Here is a 25,858-nt window from a genome sequence, read left to right as displayed (position 1 = left end):
GGCTATACGTAATTTAGCTAACTCACACATAGAGAATTCTTCCTTGTCACCTTTCTATTTTCACATGCCTGAGAAAAGTAAGCTGTTCAGATTTTCTGTGGCAATGGCACTAATAGATCAGCCAGGGCTTGCTTCTTTTCAGTGTTAACCATATTTAAGGCAAAGTAAAATATTCTCTAACACCTCAAACCAAGATTCCTATAGGGCTGTTATTCTGCAATTTACCACGCAGCTGATATTCAGGACTGATAAAGCTTGACTTAAGATTTCTATGGAAGAATAAAGCTAGGAATTATTCCAATTTCAACTTGAAAAATTGATAAAAAATACCTTCAGAGGGCGGATAGCTTCAGAGAACTTCATCCACCAGCTTTTCTCAATGGATTCGAGATGCCTCTCTCTCCTTCGAAGTGTCCTTAGTCTCTCCTCAAGTTGCTGTACCATCCGTCTGTCTCTTGACGACAGAGGCCGACCATCTCTGCACTGGTTACCAAAAAGTTGTGCAAGAGATAAGTCTCAGTTATACACTAATAAGCAAGAGTAATGCAGTAGGCATGAGGTAACTGAACCAAATCTCTCTAGCATTCACGCTACTATACAGCCAACCAATACTTAGATAAAATTTATAGTTTAATGCATTTACTACATTTTTAAAACATGTATTCAATTTTTCTTGCCTTAATTTAAAAAGGCTTTCCTGAAAATCATGGAACACTTCATATGTGGTTAAGTTAAAGCAATGGGAATACATATTCTGCATACCTTACACAGCACCTCAGGGCGGTGAAAAAGACTTTCTGAAAACAGTCCAAGCTTCAAATAAGGACTTATCAAATAGAGCTACCAGGTGTACTAATACCAGAAGACCAGAATACATACTGAATCTTTTCATTAGCTTAAGTAGCATACTGTCATACTTCTAGTTTTCATTGTACATGACCTAGTAACACTCAGTTTCCTCATGACTTCATGGAAATGTAACTGAAAAACTAAGATTTCAATTACAAACTGATGTAGAATCCTGACCATAATCCAGAAAATAGTTTATACTAGTGGTCACATTAAAATGCAGACATAACTAAAGGAGTTTCTACTTTTTGATCCTACTTGTTAGCTAGATCACAAAACAAGGCCAGTTGCTTGCAAATTCATAATACAAGTCTTCTGTAATAAGTAATACTCCATTTTTTAGGGGTGCCTCATATTGATCTCAGTTATACAGATGTATTTGTTATACGAATACTCTGTACCAACCCAAAATTTGACAGTTTAAAACTGGGAAGACTACTGCTTAGGTTTCATTATGCAGCAAGATTTCTAGAATACTGCATAGAGGTAACCAATATCAAGGGAATATTGGAGAGTTTTTAACAGTGCTGAGCTTTATCACAGGGCCCACAACAGCACAGATAGGCTGCTAAGAGAAGAGTGATGCATCTTAATGCCCTTTCCCCTTGCTCAGTGCTGTGAAAACACTGGTCAAGCCATTATTTGATATAGGCTGGGTAGGAGGCAATCCCTAACATACTGTATGGAAAGCATGTATTTTATCCCCCTTCAACCTGCATTCTTAGCTTAGGAAAACTGTCCTGCTTACATTAGGCACAACATTTCAGTGAGCTGCAAAGCCATTATGAGTTTACAAATGGTGTTAATATCCCTAGGATGTTTAAAATTCAAACTACATTACCATGTGTATGCTTTTCATGAAAAATTATTTATAACAGCAAGGTACATTAACCAGGAAGCAAGAATATCTGGAGCTGTTATTTATTCATAAAGATGATAAATAGTTTGATGAATCTAACTCATGACAGCACCACATGGCAAATATCCAGTGTTAACTACACTAAGTACCAACAAACTGGATGCCATATCTAGTAGAAGATGAAGTGAGGTGAGGTTAATACTCAACTTCTATAAATTATCTCTTCCATATATTGAAGCAGGACTGGAGAAGCTCATCAGCACCATACGCTAGCCAGAAGTAACTGCTGCTGCAGGACTAAAAGAAAACCTGATGACTACTAGACAAGTGACCGCATTTGTTTCAAAGTAACTTAACTTCAAGCTAGTCACTTCCGACTTGCTAATCCTTCTGGAACAAAAACTCTGTAGCCTAACCATAAACTAGTAAACAGGCAAGAAAAAAAAATCATTAAAGTAGTGAGAACACTGAAAACCATACCTTTGATTTAATCCTTGATAAACGTTGCTCTACTTCTTCAATATCTTCAGTGTTCTCTAAACGTTCATAAGCAGCACTGGTAGTTCCTTTAATCAAGTTTAGAGGCAAAGCTGACATACCATAAGCCTAAAATAAAAGGAAACACACGTACTCAAGTTTTCTGCCATACATTTTGATCTGAAAAGGCAATTGTACATTGTAGGTACGCAATATCACTTCTGGCTACCCCCTCCCAACCTCTAAAGCAATCAACTATTTCCCTTTCATTAAGCCAGGCATAACAAACATGCCATGCAGCTTCTAAAATCCCACTTTGTTGTAACAAGCACTTAAGTGCTTCGCAACCACTGAGATAACTGCATGTGTTAAGACATCGCTTAAGCATAGCCCACTGAAGATGAATCAAACTAGCCCTTGGGTTTTCAGTCAAACTATTTACTTTCCCAGAATCTCAGTGTTCCCGTATTAGATCATAATGAAAACACCGTATGATACAGTGATGTTTCTAGACATTGAAGTTGTAAGAGCAAAATGTACACCATTTTAGTCAGTAGTCTTCAACTTGCTTTTACAAAGACATTATGAAGAAAATACCTGATTTCTAAGGAAAAAAAAGCAGTAAAAAGACACAGCAGAAACTAGGTGAACACCTAAACTCAATTATATCCCAAGACTACTTAGCTATCCATTCACATTCATATGTTTCATTGGTGTTCACTCCTAGTTACAAATTCTACACCACTCAAAGTGTTTGCCAGCTTTTACATCAACACCACACCTAGAATCTCACATGAAGACTGCAACCTTTCTACTAACATAATCATTCAAGGCAAGTTAAACAAGATGAAAACGCCATTATTTCACTCCTGCTACCCTATGAATCTTCTAGGGCCAGGCCAAGGACAGACTTATCTCCAAGATGTTTAGAGACATTAGCCATAGGCTTTTTTATTATTCTACTGTGTTGAAACCCCACCTGGAGTGCAGCTCTGAGGTCCCCAGTACAAGGAAGACATGGACCTGTTGGCACAAGTATAGAGAAGTGCCACAAAGATGCTGAGGTCTGGAGCACATCTCCTATGAAGGCAGGCTGAGAGAGTTGGGCTTGTTCACCCTGGAGAAGAAAACACTCTGGGAAGACCTTATAGCAGCCTTCCAGTAATTGAAGAAGGCCTGCAGGGAAGATGGAGGATGACTATCAGGGAGTCTCGTGATAGGACAAGGGATAATGGGTTTAAACTGAAGGAGAGTAGATTTAGATTAGACGTTAGGAAGAAATGTTTCACTTTGGGGTTGGTGAGGCACTAGGATTATCCGGAGAAGTTGTGGAAGTTCCGTTCCTGACAGTGTTTAAGGCCAGGTTGGATGGGGCCTTACGAAACCTGGTCTAGTAGTGAGTGTCCCTACCTGTGGCAGAGGGGGTTAGAAATAGATGGTCTCTTGAGGTCCCTTCCAACCACAATTATTCAATAATTCCATGATTTGCTTTACTGTGACTGTTGGTAAGTTTTTCTTGGTGCAGAGCTCAGCAGGAAGATTTTTCTTTTCTTTCTCCAGCACAATTAACACATGCAGTTTTACTAGAGTGATATCTGAACATTTGCTAACATCAGAAATGAGCAGTTTTCTAGATGTTCACAGGAAATCGCTCCCTCCTTCAAGCAGCTTTTCATTTCATACTGAGAATAGATATAATACAAAAGCTAGTGTGTTGTAAGTGTCACAATACATGCTGTCAGTTCATGTGAAACTTGATTTGACTTGCTTAAGAACCAACTAAGGTCTCAAAGCAAGACAGCATCCCATTTTTTGCATGTATTTTTCAACATGCCATATACCCTGCCATCAACACCTGCTTTTAAGTCCCTTTAACAGAGGTCTTATTTACTACTATTGCAGCTCAAAGCCACATTAACTACATAAATAACCATTTCACTGTAAATATCTGATACTAAGCCAACAAACTTCAGTTTAACTCTGCAAGCAACAGTATTCCATGATTTCAAGAAACATTCTTCCAAGTATTAGGCTGCAAAAATGTGAAACAAGTTTAGTTCCGTGACAGCCTTGTTTCCTTACTGTGGAATTCTGTTTATGTTTAGAGTGGCAATTACCAGTAAGCTGTTGGAATAGTGGCAGTTAAATCCAACAAGCAGACAACATACATGCGTCAACAGGCTTCAAATTCAAGGACACAGCAGTATGTGTTAAATAACTTGAAAGCATTTAAGGGTAGGAAGAACGAATTTTCCTTCAAATATTTCTCAAAATATGTATACAAAGAACACATCCAGCTATATCATTGACAACTTGTACTCCATGACTCGCTTTGCATAGCGATAAAGCATTAGAATTGGTTTTACCATAGAATCCTGGAGAATAACGTAGGTGATTAGCTACCTGCTCAACACTGCAGGATTTCACAGTTGATGGATTTTTTTGCTATATTTTTGAGTGACATGTGAGGTTATTTGCAGCACTTCTTACAGCCTATTCCAAATTAACTCTTTTTAGCTACAAAAGCTAACTGGAAATTTCAGTCCCAATGTTAGAGGTTTTTTTACTGTAAAAACTACACGCGAGAAGACATCTCTTACCATAAGCTAGCAAAGGCAGCGAAATCTCAGGCTTTCCAAGACATTCTACAAGTTCTGGCTTGAACATAGCTAACCAACCAGAGGAAAGCCTACCTTCATCGTTAAGTCTTTTAGGTAAGAAAGTTTAACTTGGGCTGAGCTTTACAACTCCATCCACAGATGTACCTTTTCCTACACTGTCTCCTTTGAGAGCATTAAGCAGCTTTGCTATCTACCAGAGCTAAACAGCAGTCTCACCCAATCATCTCCAGGCTGAAGAAAAAATTTCCTTCGAAGTTTTTGGGTTACATTCTCCAACTCTCATATCACTTTCTCAAGCCTCCACTAGACCATCTACAGTTCTCCAATTCCTTCAACTGGGGAACCAAAACAAGACACATTATACCCTGGTATAGCTTTGCAAGTACCAAGTACAGTGGAATAAACACATGACAGCATAAACTGCTCCAACATGGGTCACAGCACAGTGTTTTTCCTCCTCTCAGAGGTGCTATGACCATCACTGATTGGCTTGGCCTTGGTCAGTGGTGGGTCCAGCCTTGGGCCCAGTTGGTATTTACTCTGTTGAGCCTAAAAAAAGCTTCTAGCTACTTCTTGCGGAAGCCACCCTTGCAGCCCCTGTTCCTCCACCAGAACCCTGCAATGCAAAACCACACCACCTGTCTCTATCAAATCCAGTTATTCTGTCATTCCACAGTTAAGATAGAATTGTTACCAATCTGACCCTTTCGTTTCTTGCAGATTCAGCATCTTGCAACACTTTAGACTTGCCCATCTACAGCCCATGGCTAAATAGGGAGCCATCTTTCTTATTAGTTGCCTAGTATGTTAAGTCACCCACAAGCAGAAGACAAAACTGAAGTTGAGACAAGTTGTGAAAAACAATAAAATAAATTATACTTCACAAAAGCTGCAGCAAGCAGCTAGGTCAGGGATAAAGCCTTGTGTATGAAAAAGATCAGAAAGGTTTTTCCACTGGGAACCATAACCATTAGCTTAACACTTAAATTGCACAAGCTACCAAAGAGTTCTACTGAAGAGAGTGTATTAAGGTAGGAACACCTAATAATCAACTGATCAGCCATAAGCACACAGATCAGTCAGAAGGAACAAAAAAACCCACCACACTGAAATTAATACAGCAAGTGCCTTTAGGAAAAAATGAAATGAGTTAAGATAACTTCAAACACCTACTGCAAAAAGCTCGAAGCCATCAGGCATTATACTTCTAGTTAAAGCTGATTATGTTTCACTTCCTACATTTGCTATGTTCAGCTAATAAGATATGGCCTAATGATTAACTTGTGGCCCAAACAGGATAACATCATCTTGTTAGACATCAAACAGAACAGAAAGTTGTTTATGATCAGTTTGGTACACAGCACTAAGTGAATGAAGCTTATTAACTTTTTCCTGATTAAGGATACTCAAGGATTAAATTTGTGATTTAATGAAATTATCAGAAAGTACTTTCTTAGCATAGCAGAAAAATTCCCCATTCCATTTATTTTTAAAAATCCATCTATCAAGCAGATGTGGCTTAAGTGTTATCACAGAGATGTTTTAAAAGGTGCATATATAAAAATGTGTGCTAAAAGTGTAGAAAGTACTGACAAACATTTCTTGCATAGCACTGCCCTCTAGTGAAACCACATGAAACCACCAAATAGAGATCAAGAACTCTCACGGTATAACAAGCATAAGAAATTCTCACAACTTTAATATGCAAACATTCTAATTCCTGTTTTTTCTTACAACAGCTTGTTACTACCAACTAGACTGATCAAAAATGCTTAGAAAATAGATGAACTCTAGGATAGAGTGCTTTAAAAAATACAGTAAGTACAAATTAATTTGTTTCAATTAGTGTCATACAATCATAGAAAGATAAAGGTTGGAAGAGACCCCAAGGATCAGAGAGTTCCAACCCCCCTGCCACAGACAGAGCCACCAACCTCCAGGCGTGGATCTACATAAGGTTGCCCAGGGCCCCATCCAACCTGGCCTTGAACACCTCCAGGGACCAGGCATCCACGACCTCTCCAGGCAGCCTGTTGAGCACTTCACCATTCTTTGTAAAAAACTTCCCTCCTTTAGCTTTAATCCATTCCCCCTTGTCCTGCCAGTGTCTACCCTTTTAAAAAGTTGATTCTGCTCCTGTTTGTATGTTCCCTTCAGGTACTGGAAGGCTGCAATGAGGTCTCCCCACAGCCTTCTCTTCTCCAGGCTGAACAAGCCCAGCTCCCTCAGCCTCTCTTTTTAAGGGAGGTACTCTAGCCCTCTAATCATCTTTGTGGCCACCTCTGAACCCTCTCCAACAGTTCTACATCTTTCTTTGATTGTCGGCCCCAGATCTGGACACAGTACTCCAGATGGGGCCTCACAAGGGCAGAGTCCCTGCTGGCCACCCAGGATGGAGCCCAGGATACCATTGGCCTTCCAAGCTGCAAGAGCACACCGCTGGCTCACGTTAAGTTTCTCATCTACCAGAATCCCCAGGTCCTTCTCAGCAGGGCTGCTGTCAAGTAGGTCTGTATCTATGTCTGGGATTCTTCCGGCCCAAGTGCAACACCTTACACTTGGCAGTGTTGAACCTCATTAGGTTCACCCAGGCCCACCTCTCCAGCCTGTCAAGATCCCTCTGGATGGCTCCCTTTCCTTCTATTGTGTCAACCACACCACTCAGCTTGGTGTCATCCATAGATGACACCAAGCTTTTTTGTCCCAGAAAAACAACTCTTATTTCAAGAATATTATAGTATACAAGAGGGTTTCCATATTTATAGCCTAATTAGCTGTTAATCTGAAATACCTAAAGCATTAATCAAGTCCCATTATGATACCTTTTATCCCTCTGAGCAACTGATAAAGTTCAGTTGCCTATACCAAACACATATATGGTTACAACACCATACAAGCAACAGAACAGGATTAAGCCAAGGCAGGGGAGGTTTATGGTGGATGTGAGGAAGAGGTCCTTTACTGCAAGAGTGGTCAGGCACTCGAACAGGCCTCCCAAGGAAGAGGTCACAGCATCAAGCTTAACTGAGTTTCAAAAGCATGTGACTGAGTGCATTGTCCAGATGCTCTGACTTGGCTGGCCCTGTGGGGAGCCAGGAGTTGAACTTCATGCTCCTTACGGGTCCCTTCCAGCTCAGGACATGCCATGATTCTATGATTACATGCCTGTCAGCATTACTTCTGACAGAGCTAGTTCCATTAAGTAGTCTCAAGCATGGTGAACTCATGTCATGAAGACAAGACTTCTGAGCTTAAGATGAATTAAAATTCTTACCCTTCTGGAAACTACTTTTCTCCTCTATGTACCAACACTGCACAATACTTTCCTGAAATTCAAGAACCTCAGTTCCAAAACACCATTAAGCATGGCAAACAGTGACAGTGGTTCACATCCTTCCTAAGCTGTGAACAAAGGAAAAAGCCTTCTAAATGCATCAGAAGATGGCAGACCACCTCATGGACAGTTAGAATTTTGTTCAATTGTGAGGTTTTTTAGAGCTCATATCACATAGCTTGGAAAATCATTCAGTCTGTTAACTAGTAAAAATCAGTTCTTTCATGGGAAGTCTTAGCATCCAGTCTTCAGTTGCTGTAAAAGCACACACATTCTTGAGTAACACAGCTACAAGAAACCTCAAAGTGCAAAACAGACCAAACTGAACTGGAATGCTCAATACAGCATTTCTTGTGCCATCTGTCATACACAACAAACAGTGGATTGAGTCCTGGTTTATCCATTCCTTTAACATTCATCACTACAGTACCTTGACACACACTCACCTTTCGTTTTCTCCTTATTTATATTTTTGAAGCTTTACAGTAAAGAAGAGACTGTCTCATTTGCTAATGCTTAAGACAACAAAAAACAGTCAAGGTTTGTAACATGCAGAAATCAAGTATGACAGTCTCTACACTACTGTTCTACTGCACACGGTGAACGTGTGCTTTGTGAAAGCATCTGTAAAGCTAACTGACTACTTTAATACTAAATATAACTCTTCTGCTCAGTTGTCACTTTCTGCACTGCTCCATCAAGCTTAGAAGAGCATTAATCACCAAAAGATTAGTGTCCTTTACAAGCTGCAACTCTCAAATCTCCATGTACTAAAATGCCATTGATCCAGCAATTGAATATCTGCAGTTCTCTAAGTGTAGTAGGAATAAGGTTGCTAAAACAAGAACACTTGAATTAGTTTGCTATTTCAGTTATTTACTGCTTCAGGGAGAAGTGAACATAATCAAATAACTACATTTCTTTCATATTTAAGAATTGACATTGAAGTGATTAAGTGGTAATGACGATGAATGTTACTAACATCTGCATTTCCCAATAACATGCCTACTTAAAAGAAAATTAGTAGCAAACAAGTGCCTTTAAGGTTGGACAGATGATAGAAGATATTTTTATTAACAGCCAAAATGCTTAATAAGACAACTGCAAGAAAAGTAAACCATACTGTGGACAAAGATTAGGTGTGAAAAGGTCATTAAATTTGTCAGTAGACAAACAGCTTTGTAAAATCTTTCAGGATAGAGGAAAAAGGATCACTTCACAATTTCATAAGAAATCAAATAATGCTTATTACATGTTTTAGAAAAATTACAGAGCCAATTATAATCATTCTTCAAGGACATGCTAAAAGAAATTCACAAGATCACTCAAAAATTAATCTGCCCATCACTGTGTAATATGTTACTCTGCCTTGAATTCCAATAGCAATCTTGAGCTGACAACACTATTGTATTAATACCTAAGGCAATGTAAAACCATTTCAATGCACAACACATTAATGAAAGAATAGATGCAAACTACATCTGTGAAACCATTTCATACAAAGCACTGGAGCCCTAATTTATCATTTTCTTGTTATATTCCACATTTATAGACATGGAAATCTGTCAGTATAAATCATCAAGGTCACAGATTCGCAAAGCCCCCCTGAGGATCACTTGTTCACATTTCTTACAAAACAATTTTAAATATTAACTGCTGTACTTCACTATTATGCATTACATAATGCCAAAAAGTAGACCTTGTGTTATTAAAGCTTTAAAACAGAATACTAACAATTCAAAATCATGTTGAAAATAAATCCATAGCAAGAAATTAAGTTTAAAGAATGATACTCATTTAAACATTGCATGTACTTGATAAAAATTACATGCTATGTTCATGTTTTTCTCAATATTAATGTATCTGAAAACTTATAGTTGTCATCTATACTTGTTAGAACCACTATATATATATTGTTTCCTCTTTCAAAGTTAAAATTTAGAACATAACCCTTCTCTAGTTGCATTTCCTCCCTTCACAGTTTTCTGAAGTGTCAGTTACTATCAAGAAATTGCTATTATTCAGTATAATCAGCAACAAATGCAACAGGAAGTGTGAATTTTAAAACTACATTCAAGGAAGTCATGCTAAAGATAATCTCAAAATTAGTTACAAGCAATGTAAGTATTTTTACCTGCAGAAGCTACACTTGTGTTCACATTTGCTTACAGAAGCAGGGAAGTTCAGAAACTTAATTCTACAAGAAGCAAAGTTTGAAAATTATGTAAGAAGTTCTCTGTGTTGCCTACATTACAATTCAAGAGCTTGAATTGTGTGTTTCTGGGTTTTTTCCCCAGAATAAGCATATTCTCCCCTCCACTTACAGGAGCTTCTGAAAAGTTACACCTGCCAAACTACTCAGAAGTTATTACTATCCTCTAACATAATCTTGCGAGACTTAGTAGTTTCTACAATATAGAATTGCCAACTTCTCTGAAGGCATCACATACTGTTGAACAAAATGCCTACTACACTTATTTAAATATTAGTCATACAGCAACGATAGAACAAAAAGTGTCCAACATTTAACTTATAACAGTAAAACCAGTATTGTGAAATTTAGTTAACAATAGAAAACCGTGACAGCTCTCACCTTTCTTCACAGGAGTAAAACTCATTAGTCATCTTTGTGATCCTTACTGGATACCTCCTATAGCTTCCTATCTCTTGTATGAAGGACCCCAGAACTGGACACAGCATTCCAAGTGTGGCCTCACCAATGCTAACTTGAGGACAAAACAATCTGCTGGCAGCTTGGGTCCTGGTGTAACTCAGGATACCATATTCATCTTCACTGCAGTATTTACAGTAAGGGCACATTGTTGGCTCAGTTACTTGGTGTCCACTAGAACTTCCCCAGGTTGTTTGTTCTCTTCAAATGTCCTTTCCTACTGGGTGGTCCCCTGCATATATTGGTGCCAGGGTTGGTTCCTCCCCAGCTGCATGACCATGCATTTACCCTTGCTGACGTTCATGAGGTTCCCATGAGCCCTTTTGTCCACCCTGTCCAGGTCACACAGTAGAGCAGCACTACCCTCTGGCCTATCAGCCACTCCTTCCATTTTTGTGTCACCTGCAAGTCAACCAAAGGCACCCACTGCCCCATCATTCCGATCATTACTGAAGATATTAAACAGGACTGGACCCAGTATTGTCCTCTTGGAAACCAGTCACTAGTGGTATACCCAACTAGACTTCATGCCGCTTGCCACCATCTGCAGTAACCAGAAAATTCTGCCCATTTTCAATCCATGTCACTGTCTACTCATCCAGTCTGGATTTCATGAGCTTCCTTTTGAGGATCTCATGGAAGACCCTCAACACGAGCTAAGTTTAGGTTCCCATGGGGAATTTGAAAAGGCACACTGACAGGAGATGTTGACATGCTGTAATAGTGTCAGGGGCTGAAGTGGTAAGCATTCTCAAGAGTCAAGTTCAAAAATTTTCTTCAGAAAACAGCTTTTGAAGCTTCAAGAGCTGTACTGTACGTAACTGTCCATAAACTTGCTTTCACAATTTCAATTTACTTTTTAAAACGTGGTACTACAGAAGATTAATCAGGTATAGAAAGCATTCAACTTAACAGCATTTGTTTGCAGCTTAGTATAACACTTTACAGTATTCTGCTTTACCACATATCTAACAGACTTTTTTATTCCTAACCTGTAAGTTCGCTAAAATCCATTAAAAAATTAAAATTTAGACATTCAGTTCTGTGTACACCTCTTAATTACCTCAATAAAACCTTCTCATTGGAATAGCTATAGCAAATAAACACAGAAACAAAAGCTAAGAAACCCACAAGAGTTTATAGGGCAAATGTAAGAGGCAGTATGAGAATTTGCTGTTATGTATCTTCTTAATAAGGTAAGAGACTTGTAAAATATAAACAAGCCATCTGCTCTAGCTTATCCTTATACACTATCTTCAAAACATTTCTGCCTCATGTTAGACATGTTTTATCTCCCCTCTGCAGTCAAGTGTCAGAGAAGCTTGGTTTTCCCTTCAGGCAGCTAGCACTACTGAAAATGGCTCAGACTGAAGAACCAAACAGCCGCTGCCACAGGTCCAGAGCAGCCACAGTTGCCACATTCTGCAGGCCTGTCCCCAACGCCACCATACAGAAAGCTGAACAGGACAAGCCAATTGATTTTCCACTTAATGTGTCAAGTGAGATCCTCCCTAAACACTTCTTTTACTTCAGTCATCTTCCTTACATCTCATTTCTATTCTTATTTGAATGACACAGTGTTAGAAAATGCCATAAAGCAATTAATTTTCTCCTTTATTCAAAAATTAGCTGTTGTCACCTGAAGCTATTTCACAGCAAGTGTAAAACTTGAATTGAAATCTAATTCTTAGAATAACCCTTGCTTATAACTCAGAGCATCTGCAAAAACATAATCCATCTTCTGTACGAAGTCATCACTGGAAGTACTTCTGAAGAAGTACTACCTTGGAGAAGCAGCTTTTATATTAACTCTTTCAGCTGGCAATTTCAGTGTTAGTACCCTCACAGTGATTTCCCATCAAGAATCAGATGCTTTCAGGCTAAGTATGTAGTACTAATCCTTCTCCAAATTCATAACTAGTATTCTACAGAAATAGAGATACTCAGGAATTTATCATACCAAGTTTTATTTCTTTGCCATTTTTGGTTTTCAGTGTATTTCATGCTACCCCAATTCGAAGGTGGGGAGAGGGTCATAGCTGAAAAGCAAATTCTGTATTTTGCACCCCTTCTAACTAAAAGAAAAGCTCTTCTCTGGATGCATCACTAAGTCAAATTTAGTGACGTAATTTTGATGTTTGAATTCCTAGAAAATGAAAGCCAGCAAGCTACTATGACAGCCACAAACTTATCTACCTGTCTACCACACTGGGTAACAAGTCCTCAGTTGTCAGCAACTTTGGTCTATCTTGATGCTTCAGTTTGTCTTGTTCCTCACCCACCTATCTCCAAGGAAGAGCCACTGAAAATGTTACAATATCTGTTAAGAAGCCTGTTCTTTAATGCATGATAACTCACCATGTACTCCAGAATAACACGTTAGATCAACCTGGACCTTGAGAGTCCCAGAACACTGGACCAATGCTGATGGTACTTCTTGAAAATAATTTCAGTTATATTAATCATTGGTGTAGAGTTGTCAGTTTCATAAGTAAAGCCATAGCCATTCACAATCTGAAGAACACCCACCCCCTCCCCATGTATTCTTCTGTGGAATCAGGAAAATATGCTTTCATAGAAAAAGCCTGGCAACGCACATACGCAGAAGTGAGTTTTTATACTCAGTATCTACTCAAACTCAAGCCTGCCTGCTGCCAATGCCAAAGCCTCTTTTACCCACCTCCTCACAGTATTGTGTATTACCACAACGCACAAGTGCAGTTTTAGAACAGCCATATCCTAATTTTTCATGTTGAAAGCAAAACCAGGCAGTGCTGTTAACATACATTTGACTAATTGGAGAATGGATAAATCTTAGCCCAAATGACTTAAATGGAATCACTGGAGTCCTCCTTTTCACAGTAGTCTTCCACAAGTAGCAGCTTAAATCAGCCAACAATACAATTGCAACTCTGTCATGGTGGAAGACTGAGAATATTCAGAAGTCAGGGGAACATAAAAAAAATTCAGTCACATCAGTACTACAAAACCTGAACTCTTAACTAGCATAAACCAAATACCTCATATCACTTCTGTTCACAGAGAAGGTAACTCTGATACCACATATATTGTCTCCACACTTTACCCCTTTTTCAAAGATCTCCTAAGCATTTGTGAAAATTTTTGAACTATGGGATCTTTGTGTTCACCCTTATATAAAGGCTCTCTTCATGCTTAGAATCTACCATTGATCAGTGATGACTAAGCACAGTGATGACTTCCACCTTTAGAGACTGGGTCAAACAATTCAACAGGCATGCAGAAGGTTGGCTGAAGCCTAACTACTTGTCAGATGTTGGAGTCAAGTGTTACTTACAGACACTACCTCACACACTTGCCTGTGCACTTAAGTGCCTTATGTAGATGCTTATTTTTTTTTTTAAATGTAAGACTAAACAGTAAAAAAGCTGGGAAATTAGAGAGGAACACAGTTACTTGTTCCAGAATCATGCTTCTCTTAAACAGAGGGAGTGGATTAATCCAAACTGAGAGGCTCTACTCTGGGCTATCCTCTGCCTGAGGCTTAGGCAAGTATGACAGCCCAGGATCTTTTCACCACTTAACTTTTGCATTGTCAAGCTACTAGGAAAAGCCCAATCCACAATATAAACAGGAATGCAGGTAACAGCATCCACATGCTGTCAAGGTCATGCTTGTAATTCACTCTTTAGACCATGACAATAGCACTGCTCAGACTATTGTGCAGGTGGAGATAGCTTCCATACAGAAGCTTGACCATCACTGGCAGTAGGCAGAAGTGTTGTGAAAGGACTAGAGCATAAATATCTATTCCTGCTCCAACTTTGAGAACAGACTTTCTAATAAGTGGCTTTCACTCCATGCTGCATTTGTCCACCCATGCATCAAAGCACACTCACTGTTCCACTGGAAGGTTCTGGGATTGCTTGCAAACAACAACACACACTCTTGTATCAGAGGTGGACAATTACCACCTGCTGTGTGAGCTCAGCCCAAAAGCTTGAGTGTAAAAGCCCCATTTCTCACCCTGCCTTAACACCTACTATAAAACAGAAAGGATAGTTTTGGAAGGATCAAATAGAGCAAAGTAAAATTACAGCTAATATAGCATATATCCAAGAAAAATATAGCAAATAGAGCAGAGAAAGTAAATAGCAATTCCATGCTCCAGGCACTTGCATGAACAGATCAGCTGAAGTTCTGAAAGCAAATGAGCCTAAAATCTTAGTAATTAAGGCGTTCAGAGAAGACTATTTTAATTATTATGCTTGATGTTTCACCTCATTCACTACCCGCTATTTGTGCAAGTAAGACCAAGGCAACAACACTGAGGAGAGAATGGTCTTCTTCCAAGAAGCTACACAGACACTGCACACAAGTTATTGAACATTAAATGAAGTCACATATTTCCAGGTATTGAGGACAGAAGCATGTTGTGATACTCAGCTGAATGGCACCTACAACTGATCTGTGCTCAAAAACAAACAGGGAAATAGCATTGCAAGTAGTGAATATAGCAATAAATTAAAAAGCTTCCAAATGCTACTTTGAAATATTGTTTACATTTTATTCAGCAACAAATCTGTGCAAAAGTATCTTGCATTTTAGATGCTTATAACATTAACTGTTATAAAAACTATTCGGGTGGTTTGGCAAACACTGTGGATATTCTCCCTACTAATCAGTTGGTTCTTGATGTTAGTCTCATAGAAGCTAAGCCACTACATGCACTCTGGAGTAACAAGTGAACAGGAGATTAATCTCCTACTGTAATTAAGAAAAACAAATTTAAATGCTGACATGCTATTACCAGCTAGGCAAAGATCTGGATCTTTTGACCAGCACAAGATCTAGATGCCCGCAATATAGCCTGATGGATTCAGTGACCCATGTCAGCCACAAAAAGGCTTGAAAATAATGAATTTTATGATTCAGGTCAAGTTAAAGCACTTAATCAATGGGGTTGAAAGCAATTCAGCTCACCTGATACCTACCACTGATATAACTACTGCACAGAGCCTGGTGACTACCAAACTGTCAGTGTTCTGACATTTAAGAACCTGTACTGAATTGCATCCCATAATGCTGCTGTAATTTACACCAGCTGAAGTCACTAGTATAGAGAGACAGAAAATCATTAACTATTCTTTTACTCTGTTTAGATGTTTTTAAGTATCTAAAGGAGTATTTCACAGGTACTTTGTTCCCCTACCCAGTTATAACTAAAACATTCTTCCTTTCTATCTTTGTTCTACAATAATTTTAGTCATTTATCCTCTGCCTGACCACAAGCTACAACACAACATCTCTGGCTAGCAATGCTTCAAAATAACTTATTGTACAACCTATGGTTATGAAGGCACTTAGAATTCACTAGCAAAGCTACACAGGAACAACTTGACAATGTTAGGGCCAGGCTGCAATGGAAGAAGTTACTTCAGCAAGGGCATGAGCTTGAAGATTAATACCTATCAGGAAAACACTGACTTGTGAGAAGTCTTAAAGCTTTGTCTGCCATTATCTTAAGCTTTAACACTTCCTCTTTTTGCAAAAATTTTACCTTGAGTAGTTAATACATGAGGCATTACAAACCAAATGATTATTCAGTGACTGAATAAATTGAACAGATTGGAAGACTGACCACATTAACAGCAAATGCTGGTGAAAGCCAGCAAGCTCATAAGGCTCCTTTCCCTTGTACATAAAAGAGTCAAGAACTTGAACTAACAGATTTAATCACATTATTTACAATCAGTTACAGAATAAGCACTTACAAATCCTTCTGAGGTACAGAAAGAGCTGCTGTAGTTTAGTTGCATGCCTAGGACTAACAAGAACATTCACAGGGCTTTAGAAAACAAGCCTCTGAAGAGTTTCCAACTATTTGCTTTTAATTTTTTAGCTATTCTTGGTGTAAGACACACATCATAAGATACCGCAGATTCTTCACAGCTAAAACTGAATCCTGACATGCATACATGTTCATCCTTGCTCAAATTTTAGAAATATTGAGCAGTGAAGCAATGTCCTGTTAAAGATGTGGCTTTTCCATTTATTGAAGACACAGTTATGATAGAGAAAATTTTGCATACTTCCTGAAAACTCAAGTGCCAGAATTTTCAGTCTCAAGTTCCATAGAGAAAAAAAGCAGACAAGTTGTAATAAAAATATATTTGGTATTATACACAAACTGATCAGATTAAGTTTGGGTTATGCCATGGTTCATTGAATAAACCAGTATTTAGTTCTCTAGTGCTGGGTAAGAGACAGAGGCTTAAAAACAGCCTGTGAATGTGTTATAAGCCATAAGAACAACATGACCTCCTGTTGCAGGAACACAAGCTTAAGTCTGATCCGTGCTCAAGTACTGAAACACTGGTTCTATAAACTTGCAGTAAAAAAGGTTTTCCTCATCCCATGAAACTAGGAGTAGTGTTTCAAACCATGAAAATCCAGTTAGAAGACACTGTTGAAGCTATTTGGCATGATGACCATTTTCTGTACAGGCATAACCTGTGATAACTGTAAGTACCACGAATGTAAAGAGCTGAAATATCTGCAGAACAACTTACTGTGTAAGTGATAGCTGCCAACATTCCGATCACAGTCAAGGAACTAATTGAAAATGAAAGGGCAGTCAAGCCATCTGCAAAGAAAAAAGGAAAGCCAGTTGAAATTTCCTACACTAGATGTACAAGCAGGTCATTATATTAGAGACAATTACCAGCCGTAACTCAGATGAAAGATTCACCTAGCATAGCTGTTTCTCAGCAGTAGATACTACTCCAACACTGCAAGAAGCAGGATAGCCTTCTTGCCTGTGCTATAAATTCAGAGCTTACATTTAGTCAAATGGTTGAACAGCTACCAAGTCTCTTCAAGCCTTATTTCTGGCCCCCACAGGGTGCTGTGGTAATTTTCACCATTTACACATGTTCAGGACAGTTCATCTTTGTTTAAGTTATCAGTTGATTTCTCACAATAAAACACTACCCAAAGAATCAGGCAAGCATAGATCCTCCAAACAAGCCAAACAACAGGACTCAGCTTCACTCAGACCACATGCATATAGATGTACAAACTGGAAAAAGTTTAGAGGACTACAGAGTTAGCATAGCCTTACCATCACTCTAGAAATAGGTATTAGGAAAGCATTACCAAACATCCTCAAAGGCACATTCTCTCAGTCCTCCTGCGTATTTTTCCACAATAGCCCTGTCCCAAACCTCACCATGCAGGGGACACAGCAAGCTTTCTTTATCAAATAGTAGCATGGAGATTTTAAGAGCTATTATAAGTTAACTTTAAGCAATCAACCTCACACTCATATCCAGTCATTGCAACTGCATTACTACTTATTGTTCTCCCTCATGTCCTCCCTTCTAATTAAACTATTTAAAGCACAATAACTTTTATTCCTACTGACACAGAATTATTGGCCAGTTCCCATTCATTAGCTGGTTTACACTCTCCCCTGAACATAGCATCAAGCAACCACAAGCTGAGAAATCCTGATATAGCTAGTTCCTATGAGAACCTGCATCTTTCCTCTGATCAACCCTTCAGGCCTCCTTCCAAAAATACCAAACACTAGTAGAATAGCACAATCTAATTCAGCTTCAGAACTCAATTTGTTCCTTCCTTATTTTTGCTAGATATTACCAAATGACTTTCCCAAAGTTAACAGCGTATGTTCAGAAGTTTCAAATGCCACAGCTATGTTTAAAACTCAGAAAAACCAAACCAGCACTATTCCCCTTTTAGTACTTGAAGATTTTACCCATGTTCTTAAGTTTTAGGGGGGAAAAAAATCTGCATGTGAGATACCCCTATTTCTCAAGTATCACATAATATACTTCATTATATTTGATGATCCTCCTGTGTTTAAAATGTGTTTGAAACTAACATTTAGTACTCATTTAAGTAGTCTGAACTATATTCAATGGAACGTTAAGAAACTAACAGGCTGAAAAATTGATAATTGTATACCAGAAGCATATTAGCAGGCTTTGCCTCACTGAATGAGTTTGTATTCCTTTTATAATCCCACTACAAATTGAATGAGCATAAAACAAACATCTTGGGTTAACTGCAGAAAGAACAACAAAAAGGATGCGTTAATATAAAGACAGACAGACAGCAAGAACATTGTCCTCATTTCTCCAGCATCCAGAACAAAGAAAAAACTTTTGGAGTAACACTAACCAAGCACTTGGTGGCTACAGAATAGCTCTGCAAAAAACCTGGAAAAGCTTGGCAGATCACAAGTAGATAAGCTAGTAGAGTGTTCTTGGAGCGTGAAGTCCTACAGCCTCCTGGGCTGTATCAACAGGAGCATGCCCATCTATAAGGGAGGAGACTATATAGGAAACACCACAGCCAGTTTTGAGGTCCCCATTGTGGGCAATATCAGTATGTTTGAGCCAATTGAGAAAACTAAACTGCTCAGAGGACATGCTAGTCAGAGAAGCTGAGACAGGTTGTTCAGCCTGGAACTAAAGCAGCTTGGAGACAGGTAGTATAGCCTGCCTGCTTATCAAAGAGGAAGAGACCAAGCTCTTCAGTAGTACCTATCAATTAAGTGCAAGTCAACAGGCCACAATGTGTATATCCACAGTGGCTATGAGAACTATTTTTTTTTAACCAAGAGATGAAAAAAACCCCTAAGGCTGGGGACTTGGAACAGTTATCTGATGAAGCCCTGAGCAGTCTATTCTGACCTTACTGGTTGTGCAGGAGATTAGACTAGACGACTTGAGGTCTCTTCAGTCTGAACTATCCTGTAAACTGAAGTCACAAGAGAATGTTGGTCATCAAAAACAAAAACTCCAGACTTCCACATACCAATCCAACATGTTAATGATTCAGCCTTGCTTGAAATAATCACTAACTAGACTATAAGTTCATAGTAAGGACATGTATACAGTGAATACTGAATTCACAGCCATATCAAGGTAGTCTGGAAAAAACAGCTTACATCTCAACTGCTGTCACTACCTCTATCCACACTTTAAGAATTTAGTTCTATACGTCAATCTCTGTAAGCACAAACAAGCAGACAGAGTTATGAAAAAGCTATGGACTGCCTATCTCCTATGCTTGCAAGCACAGCTCCCAGCACAGCACATACTATGATGAAAGACTGCAAAGATGTCAGAGGAAGCAAGGGCTTCAAGTACATGTTGCAAAGCATGGGCCTCTGGCTGAGTGCAGCAGAGGTCCTGGTGACACAAGATGTGGAAGAGTTTGAAGGTACTGAGTGCCTTCTTGGCCTCAGTCATTACTAGCAAGATCAGACTTCAGGAAACCCAGTCATGAGAGACTGGAGGGGAAGGCTGGAAGGTAGAAGTACCTTTGTAATATCAGGTTAGAGATTACTTAAGCAACTGGACATACAATGTTGATGGACTGTGAAGGGATGCATCAAGTACTGAGCTAGCAAGTATCATTGCAAGGAACTTTTAGTCAGTACCAAATTCCTAGAATCATGGAACAGTCATGGTTGGAAGGGACCTCTGGATATTAAGTCCTGCTAAATCAGGATCACCTATAGAGCATGTTGCACAGGATCGTGTTCAGGTGGGTTTTGTGTATCTCCAGAAAAAGATTACAGAATGTAACCTCACTAGTACTCACAGAATCATATTCTAAAACATGCAGACAGAAGCCAATGCTCTGATACACATCAAGAACAAGGCACAAACATTAGAGTACTTATGCATTTGGATTAATGTTTGTAAGATAACTTTTAGTTACCATTTTTCTGGATACATTTGTAAAGTCACATCAAGTCTGTCTTGCTCACCTATAAAACACTTCCTTCACACCTCTGCTCTGAAAACACACCCTGGCTAGGCAGAACTGCATAAGCTAAACTTTAAGTGCCACTTATCAGAGTTCAGCCTCCATGATAGTTCTTTATGGCCCTAGGATGAAGTGTAACAAATGCAACCAAAACAACTTTAGAAAAGGAAAAAGAAATCATAACACCCATCAGATCTTCCTGCGTAAAGAGATAAAGCCACTTATGAAATAGCATCATCCTTACAGTCAACAGTAGTATCACACTCAGACAGGTAAACACTTAAATGCTGTACAAGATACATATTCACCATACTGACATTCACTTATTTTAGGATATCCAAGAAACATTTAAAAGCTGTGTTAAATGAAGACTTGTCATCACAGGACACCACACTGGAATCCTCACTGTCAAACAGGGCCTTTGAAGTACAGAGAAGAGGCAGTGGCCTTGTCTCTGTCCAGTAAAGACTGTTCTAACACTTTAGTCTGAACCAAAAGAGAACAGTCTTATTGCAAAAATTTAATGCAGGTGAGCAGTTAGAAGCAAGTTAGAAGACTGTCACAAAGTTAGTTTTATTATTCAGGCAATGACAAGTAGGCCAAAGTTAGTGGTATGTTAAGTAGTCTCAGAACAACTATCAAACTTACGGCTACTTCCAAATTCTTCAAACAGGAGCTTCACTTTCTCCCACTCTGTGGAGTTCTTCTTTTTGGGAATGTCCAAAGGAACAAAAGCACTGTAACAAAGCAAAAGTCATCTTACCCCAATTAGTCAATATAAAAAGAATTCTACTTCTAACTTAAAATAGAAATCCCTTTATTCTTGAAAAAGCATACAGCATTAGGTTCAAAAAGTTCCAGATGCAATTTTTCACTTTATTCACATTCCCCTCAAATGCTGTGTTTAGATCAGCAGATGACATGTGCAAGTCATGTCTGAGGTCAATGAAGAACCAATTTTCTATTTACCAGTCCTAAGAGGTAAGGACCCTACACTCAAGCATCATTAAAAAATATATTAACCTGATTTACTACCCTGTTTGACTCAGAGAACCAAGGCAGCTTTAAGCATTGAGACAAGCACTTATAAATCCACACTTCTGGAAGCCAAAACAATTAAGGATTCTCACACCAAGCATTGAAGTCTGAAGGGACATGCTTATCTTCCATTATTACAACTAAAGACATCTGCTGCATGCCATTCATTGTTCTGTAGAACACTGCAGTTCAGTTCTCTGGGCTAAGTTCACTAAATATTTACAACCTTCCAATAAGCAGATGCTAGCAAAGAGCACTCAGAAGTCAGTCAGATAGAACAGGGCCCCAGCTGAAAGATGGCTGATGTCAGTGACCCTCCCATCCAAAAGTAGCAGTAAATGCTCTTCAGCATTTCCATAGGCAGAACAGTTAGTTTTGTAACGCCTAAAAGCCAGTACTTTCCAACAACTCAAACCATAGCTTCAGACATAAAACAGGATCTCTACAACTCACAAGAAAGTCAGATTTCAAGGGAAACTTTAGAGAACCCAAAGTCTATAAAGAACACTCAAGTCTACTTCTGTAAGAGAGTATGTATTTAGACCCCTGCTTCAAGTCTCAATAAACAAATAATAAATATGCATCTTCCAGGAGTATGCCTCAAACTTCAAGTATAAAACATCTGTTTCAAAAGTTAGTGCTAAAATGCATGCACTTATCACAAAGCCAAACAGGTATTCTGCAAGCAAAGGTGACAGTTTTAGGAATTACAACCTTTCAGCTTCAAACAAGTTTTGTTTCTAGCTTCTTGACTGTGCAAGCGGTAGGTTGAGGCTAGCATTTACTGAAGTTGATGCTTATTTCCTGACTTCAGATTCTGTTCTATAGCATCCAAGCAAAAATCAAGACACAGGTATTAATAGTTAAGCAAAATTTCTACTTAGAAACAGAAACACAAATAACTGCAGGTTTATTTGCTAAAAGGGGTGAAATAGGAGACTGTAGGAGGCTAAGTGAGCTCAAGCCCTTTTTCAGCATCAGCATGAATTTTCTGTGAAACACAGGGAACAAGTGAGATAGAAGAGCATACCAGGATATTTATAGCTTGCTTGCCCCCCACCCCTCAAGAGCAATAGGGTTAAAGGAAGTTTTGCTGAGACTACCTACAATCAGTATGTCAAAGGACAGAACAGTACCCATCATATACTCCTCTTCAATCAATAGTCAGCAAGAACTTCACCAAGGAGATGGGCTTTTGACTCCACTCCTGCTCAAATTCCATGCAGCAAAAGTCTCAAAGTAATGATGCAACTATGAACTCAAACACTTTAGTCCCAAGAAAACTGGAATTTTATCTCCCTACCTGAACAGGGTCCCTCAGGGTCCCTCAACTGATAGCAAACTAGCCAGAAGGTTAACTAGCCCACTTAGACTTCTGGCATCTGTGTTAAGAGGGCACAAGAATGAAACAGCATGTCCAGCCTTCTACAGACCTGCACCCAGTCCACAGTCCTAAAGGATCTCTAGAACACAGCCCATCTATTGTGCCAACACAGCATACAGTAGTCCAGTCCTACTCTTATGCACCCCAAGCAGGAAGAAATTAGATAGAAGTCTTGGCTATTTTGTCATGCAGACTAAGCAGTCAGTGCAGCTTGAGGGCCAGCCATCAACAGAATGAGCAGTTTCCCTGCTAAACTCCATTCATCTCGCACTAAAGCAACACAAGTTAGTCCACTGACAGCTCAAACAGAACAGAAATGCCAGTGCAGGGTTTTACAGGTGTAGTTGATGTAAGCAAACAGAGCAGCTCAGTTGTGATGCTGTGTCTTAGACTTCTGAACACAAATGAAACACTGAAGTGTGGCAGTTGGCTTCTATTGTTAAATTACTATGCTGGTTAAAACACATCCTGGGAATATTACGGTTGAGATAAACATCCAGGGTGCAGAACAAGGAAAGTAAATGCCAAGTTTAATAACTTTTGGCAAGGATAATAAAACAGGTGTAGACTGATGCTTAAATCAAAGAGTGCCATTAATTGTCATGGCTAGGAAAATAATTTCTAAAACACCAGGATTAAGCTCATTTCCTTGAGGTGAACTTTGCTATAATAGAATTCACATAATTATAGTCTAATTAGACCTATATTCATAGTTGTTTAAAAGCTAACCTTTCTAGAAAATTTAAGGTAACCAGTTTAATTCCAAACACTAAGTCAGTAAAATACTCCTTTTATAACTGTTCATTAGCCTCAAAAGCTAGCATCCTCAGTTCAAACCAGACTGCTGCATAAGGGAGTCTTAATATACATTGTAATACCTCAAGCCTTGGGCATAATCCCCCTTGTGCTATCTCTCAAGCTCCAGGACACGACATTTAGAGTAAATTATCTACTATGCTTGAACATAGCTTGTTTCTAAAGAGGAAAAAGGCATTACAAGTAAATATTAGTTCAGAGTATCACAGCAGAAATTTGTCCTGTATGCTGCTTTTAATGATGCTCTGCATCAAGTTATTTGAGTGTAAAGCATTTAAGTGCTATTATAAACATGCATAATTTTGACACAGCTTAGATCTGCTGAGGATACAGGTGACACCTCCTAGACATACTGCAAAATTTTCTAAACTATTATACAGTGCATATATGCCCACTGTGTGAGCCAGTCAGAGAAACAGCTTTTGTCAGAAGCTTTAGTAATATTTCTAGACCATGATTAAGCCAACTCAAACTCCTTTAGTCTTTCTAATAGCAAGTATCTTTGAACTGAAAGGACAATAGACTGCTTCAAAATCTGTATTCTATGAGGCACATCTATGCCAGGTAGAATCCAAAAATATGCTTAGGTTCTTCACAGACAGCTTCCATTTAAAAGAGTAACAATCACACCAGCTCAGTTCTAGAAACTGTTTTGGCATGTCCATGAAAGCATTTGATAGAGTCAGAAAACAGGAAGAACACAAATACTTTACTCCCTGTTGTACACAGAGATATCAAAACAATTGTAAACACCACAGCCACAATGTCCTTGGTAGACATACACACTGCACAAACAGGCAGAACCACAAGTATTTCACAGTTAATACTCGTTTAGCTTTCCAGTTACAGTCTTACTTCCCAGGTACCTGATTCTTAGGATATTTGATCCATATTAGAGATCAAACTAGATATTCATTGTATGGATTTAGTGCACCACAATCTACCTTTTTAATCTTGCACAAAACAAACTAAATAGAACCTGGGGTTCTATTTAGGATATCCCCTGTTCATGTTCAATACAAATACTTACCCAATCAAGAGAAGAACTGCACAAATTGTGATGAATCCCAGAGTGTATTTTAGTGCAGTTTTAACCTGCTGTATATAAAATAGAAAGATAATATATTAATAATTCTAAAGATTTTTGTCCAAGAAGTTATGGCAAAGCATACTTAGCACAACACGCATTATACAGAAGTATCTCCACAGAAAGCATGAGTAGTTTCAGTACAAGTCAGAGGTAAACATCCTTGGAGAGTCTTACAGCTTGAGAACTATTACAAGGACACTGAATTATACTCACATCACTAACTATACACTTGAGCAACTGTGACCAGAAGTCAGGATACTTTCATACAGTGCAAATCCACTCAAAGCAGATTCCTACTGCTGGTGCTTTATACTGCAGCTAGTATTAGAAGTCTTTTTTCTTATTTTAAGGTTACAACTGAATAGAGGGGAAAGCAATCATAAGTTTAAGGAACGTATTTCCATTTGGGAAGTTAGCGCCTTAGTGGCATGAATTTATTGTAGTGCATATCAATCTTCAACACATCACAAAACCAAGTGCTAGTTTCAGGTGAATTACTACAGCCCAATTCAAGAAAAAATATTAATAATACAAAAAAGTTACTCTAATTCAGTCTCACAGAACCAGTATAGTTTTCCTGCCTTCTACTTTAAAATATGTTCATTCACATTCTCTATTCTAAGCGTCTCATTAAGAAATGTTAACTTCCTGTATATGAAATCAGACTCAAAGAAATTTGTAGGCAGTTTTAAAAATTCCTGGCAAGACAGATATTTATTACTTACATCACTTAAATTTTATTTCATGTGAGACCACAGGGCTTAGAGTACACTGTCAGATTAAGTGTAATTAAGAGCCATCTCAGTATTTTAAAAGAACTATAGTAACAGACTAGAAAACCTGCAACACTGTAGTATTTCAGTTAGACAATCAGTCTTACTTTCCTTTTTGCCAGGATTCATTTCTTTTCACTGCTAGTTGCATTTGCTAGAGTGA

General features: G+C 38.7%; 1 protein-coding gene across 1 annotated transcript in view; it reads right to left on the bottom strand.

The window, feature by feature from the left end:
* Positions 1–25,858, bottom strand: part of LMBRD1 (LMBR1 domain containing 1) — a 73,270-nt gene that overhangs the window by 29,721 nt on the left and 17,691 nt on the right. The window contains exons 4-8 of the mRNA XM_084261458.1: positions 24,863–24,930; positions 21,243–21,331; positions 17,363–17,436; positions 2,189–2,314; positions 331–483 (exon numbers count right to left, since the gene is read on the bottom strand). Of these exons, the coding sequence (XP_084117584.1) occupies positions 331–483; positions 2,189–2,314; positions 17,363–17,436; positions 21,243–21,331; positions 24,863–24,930 (510 nt within the window). The remainder of the gene's footprint in view (positions 1–330; positions 484–2,188; positions 2,315–17,362; positions 17,437–21,242; positions 21,332–24,862; positions 24,931–25,858) is intronic.

Source organism: Gallinula chloropus (assembly GCF_964237585.1).
Source record: "Gallinula chloropus genome assembly, chromosome: 3".
Classification (NCBI taxonomy): Eukaryota; Metazoa; Chordata; class Aves; order Gruiformes; family Rallidae; genus Gallinula; species Gallinula chloropus.
Note: the sequence above shows the minus strand (reverse complement) of the source record. Positions and strands in the feature narration are given on the sequence as shown.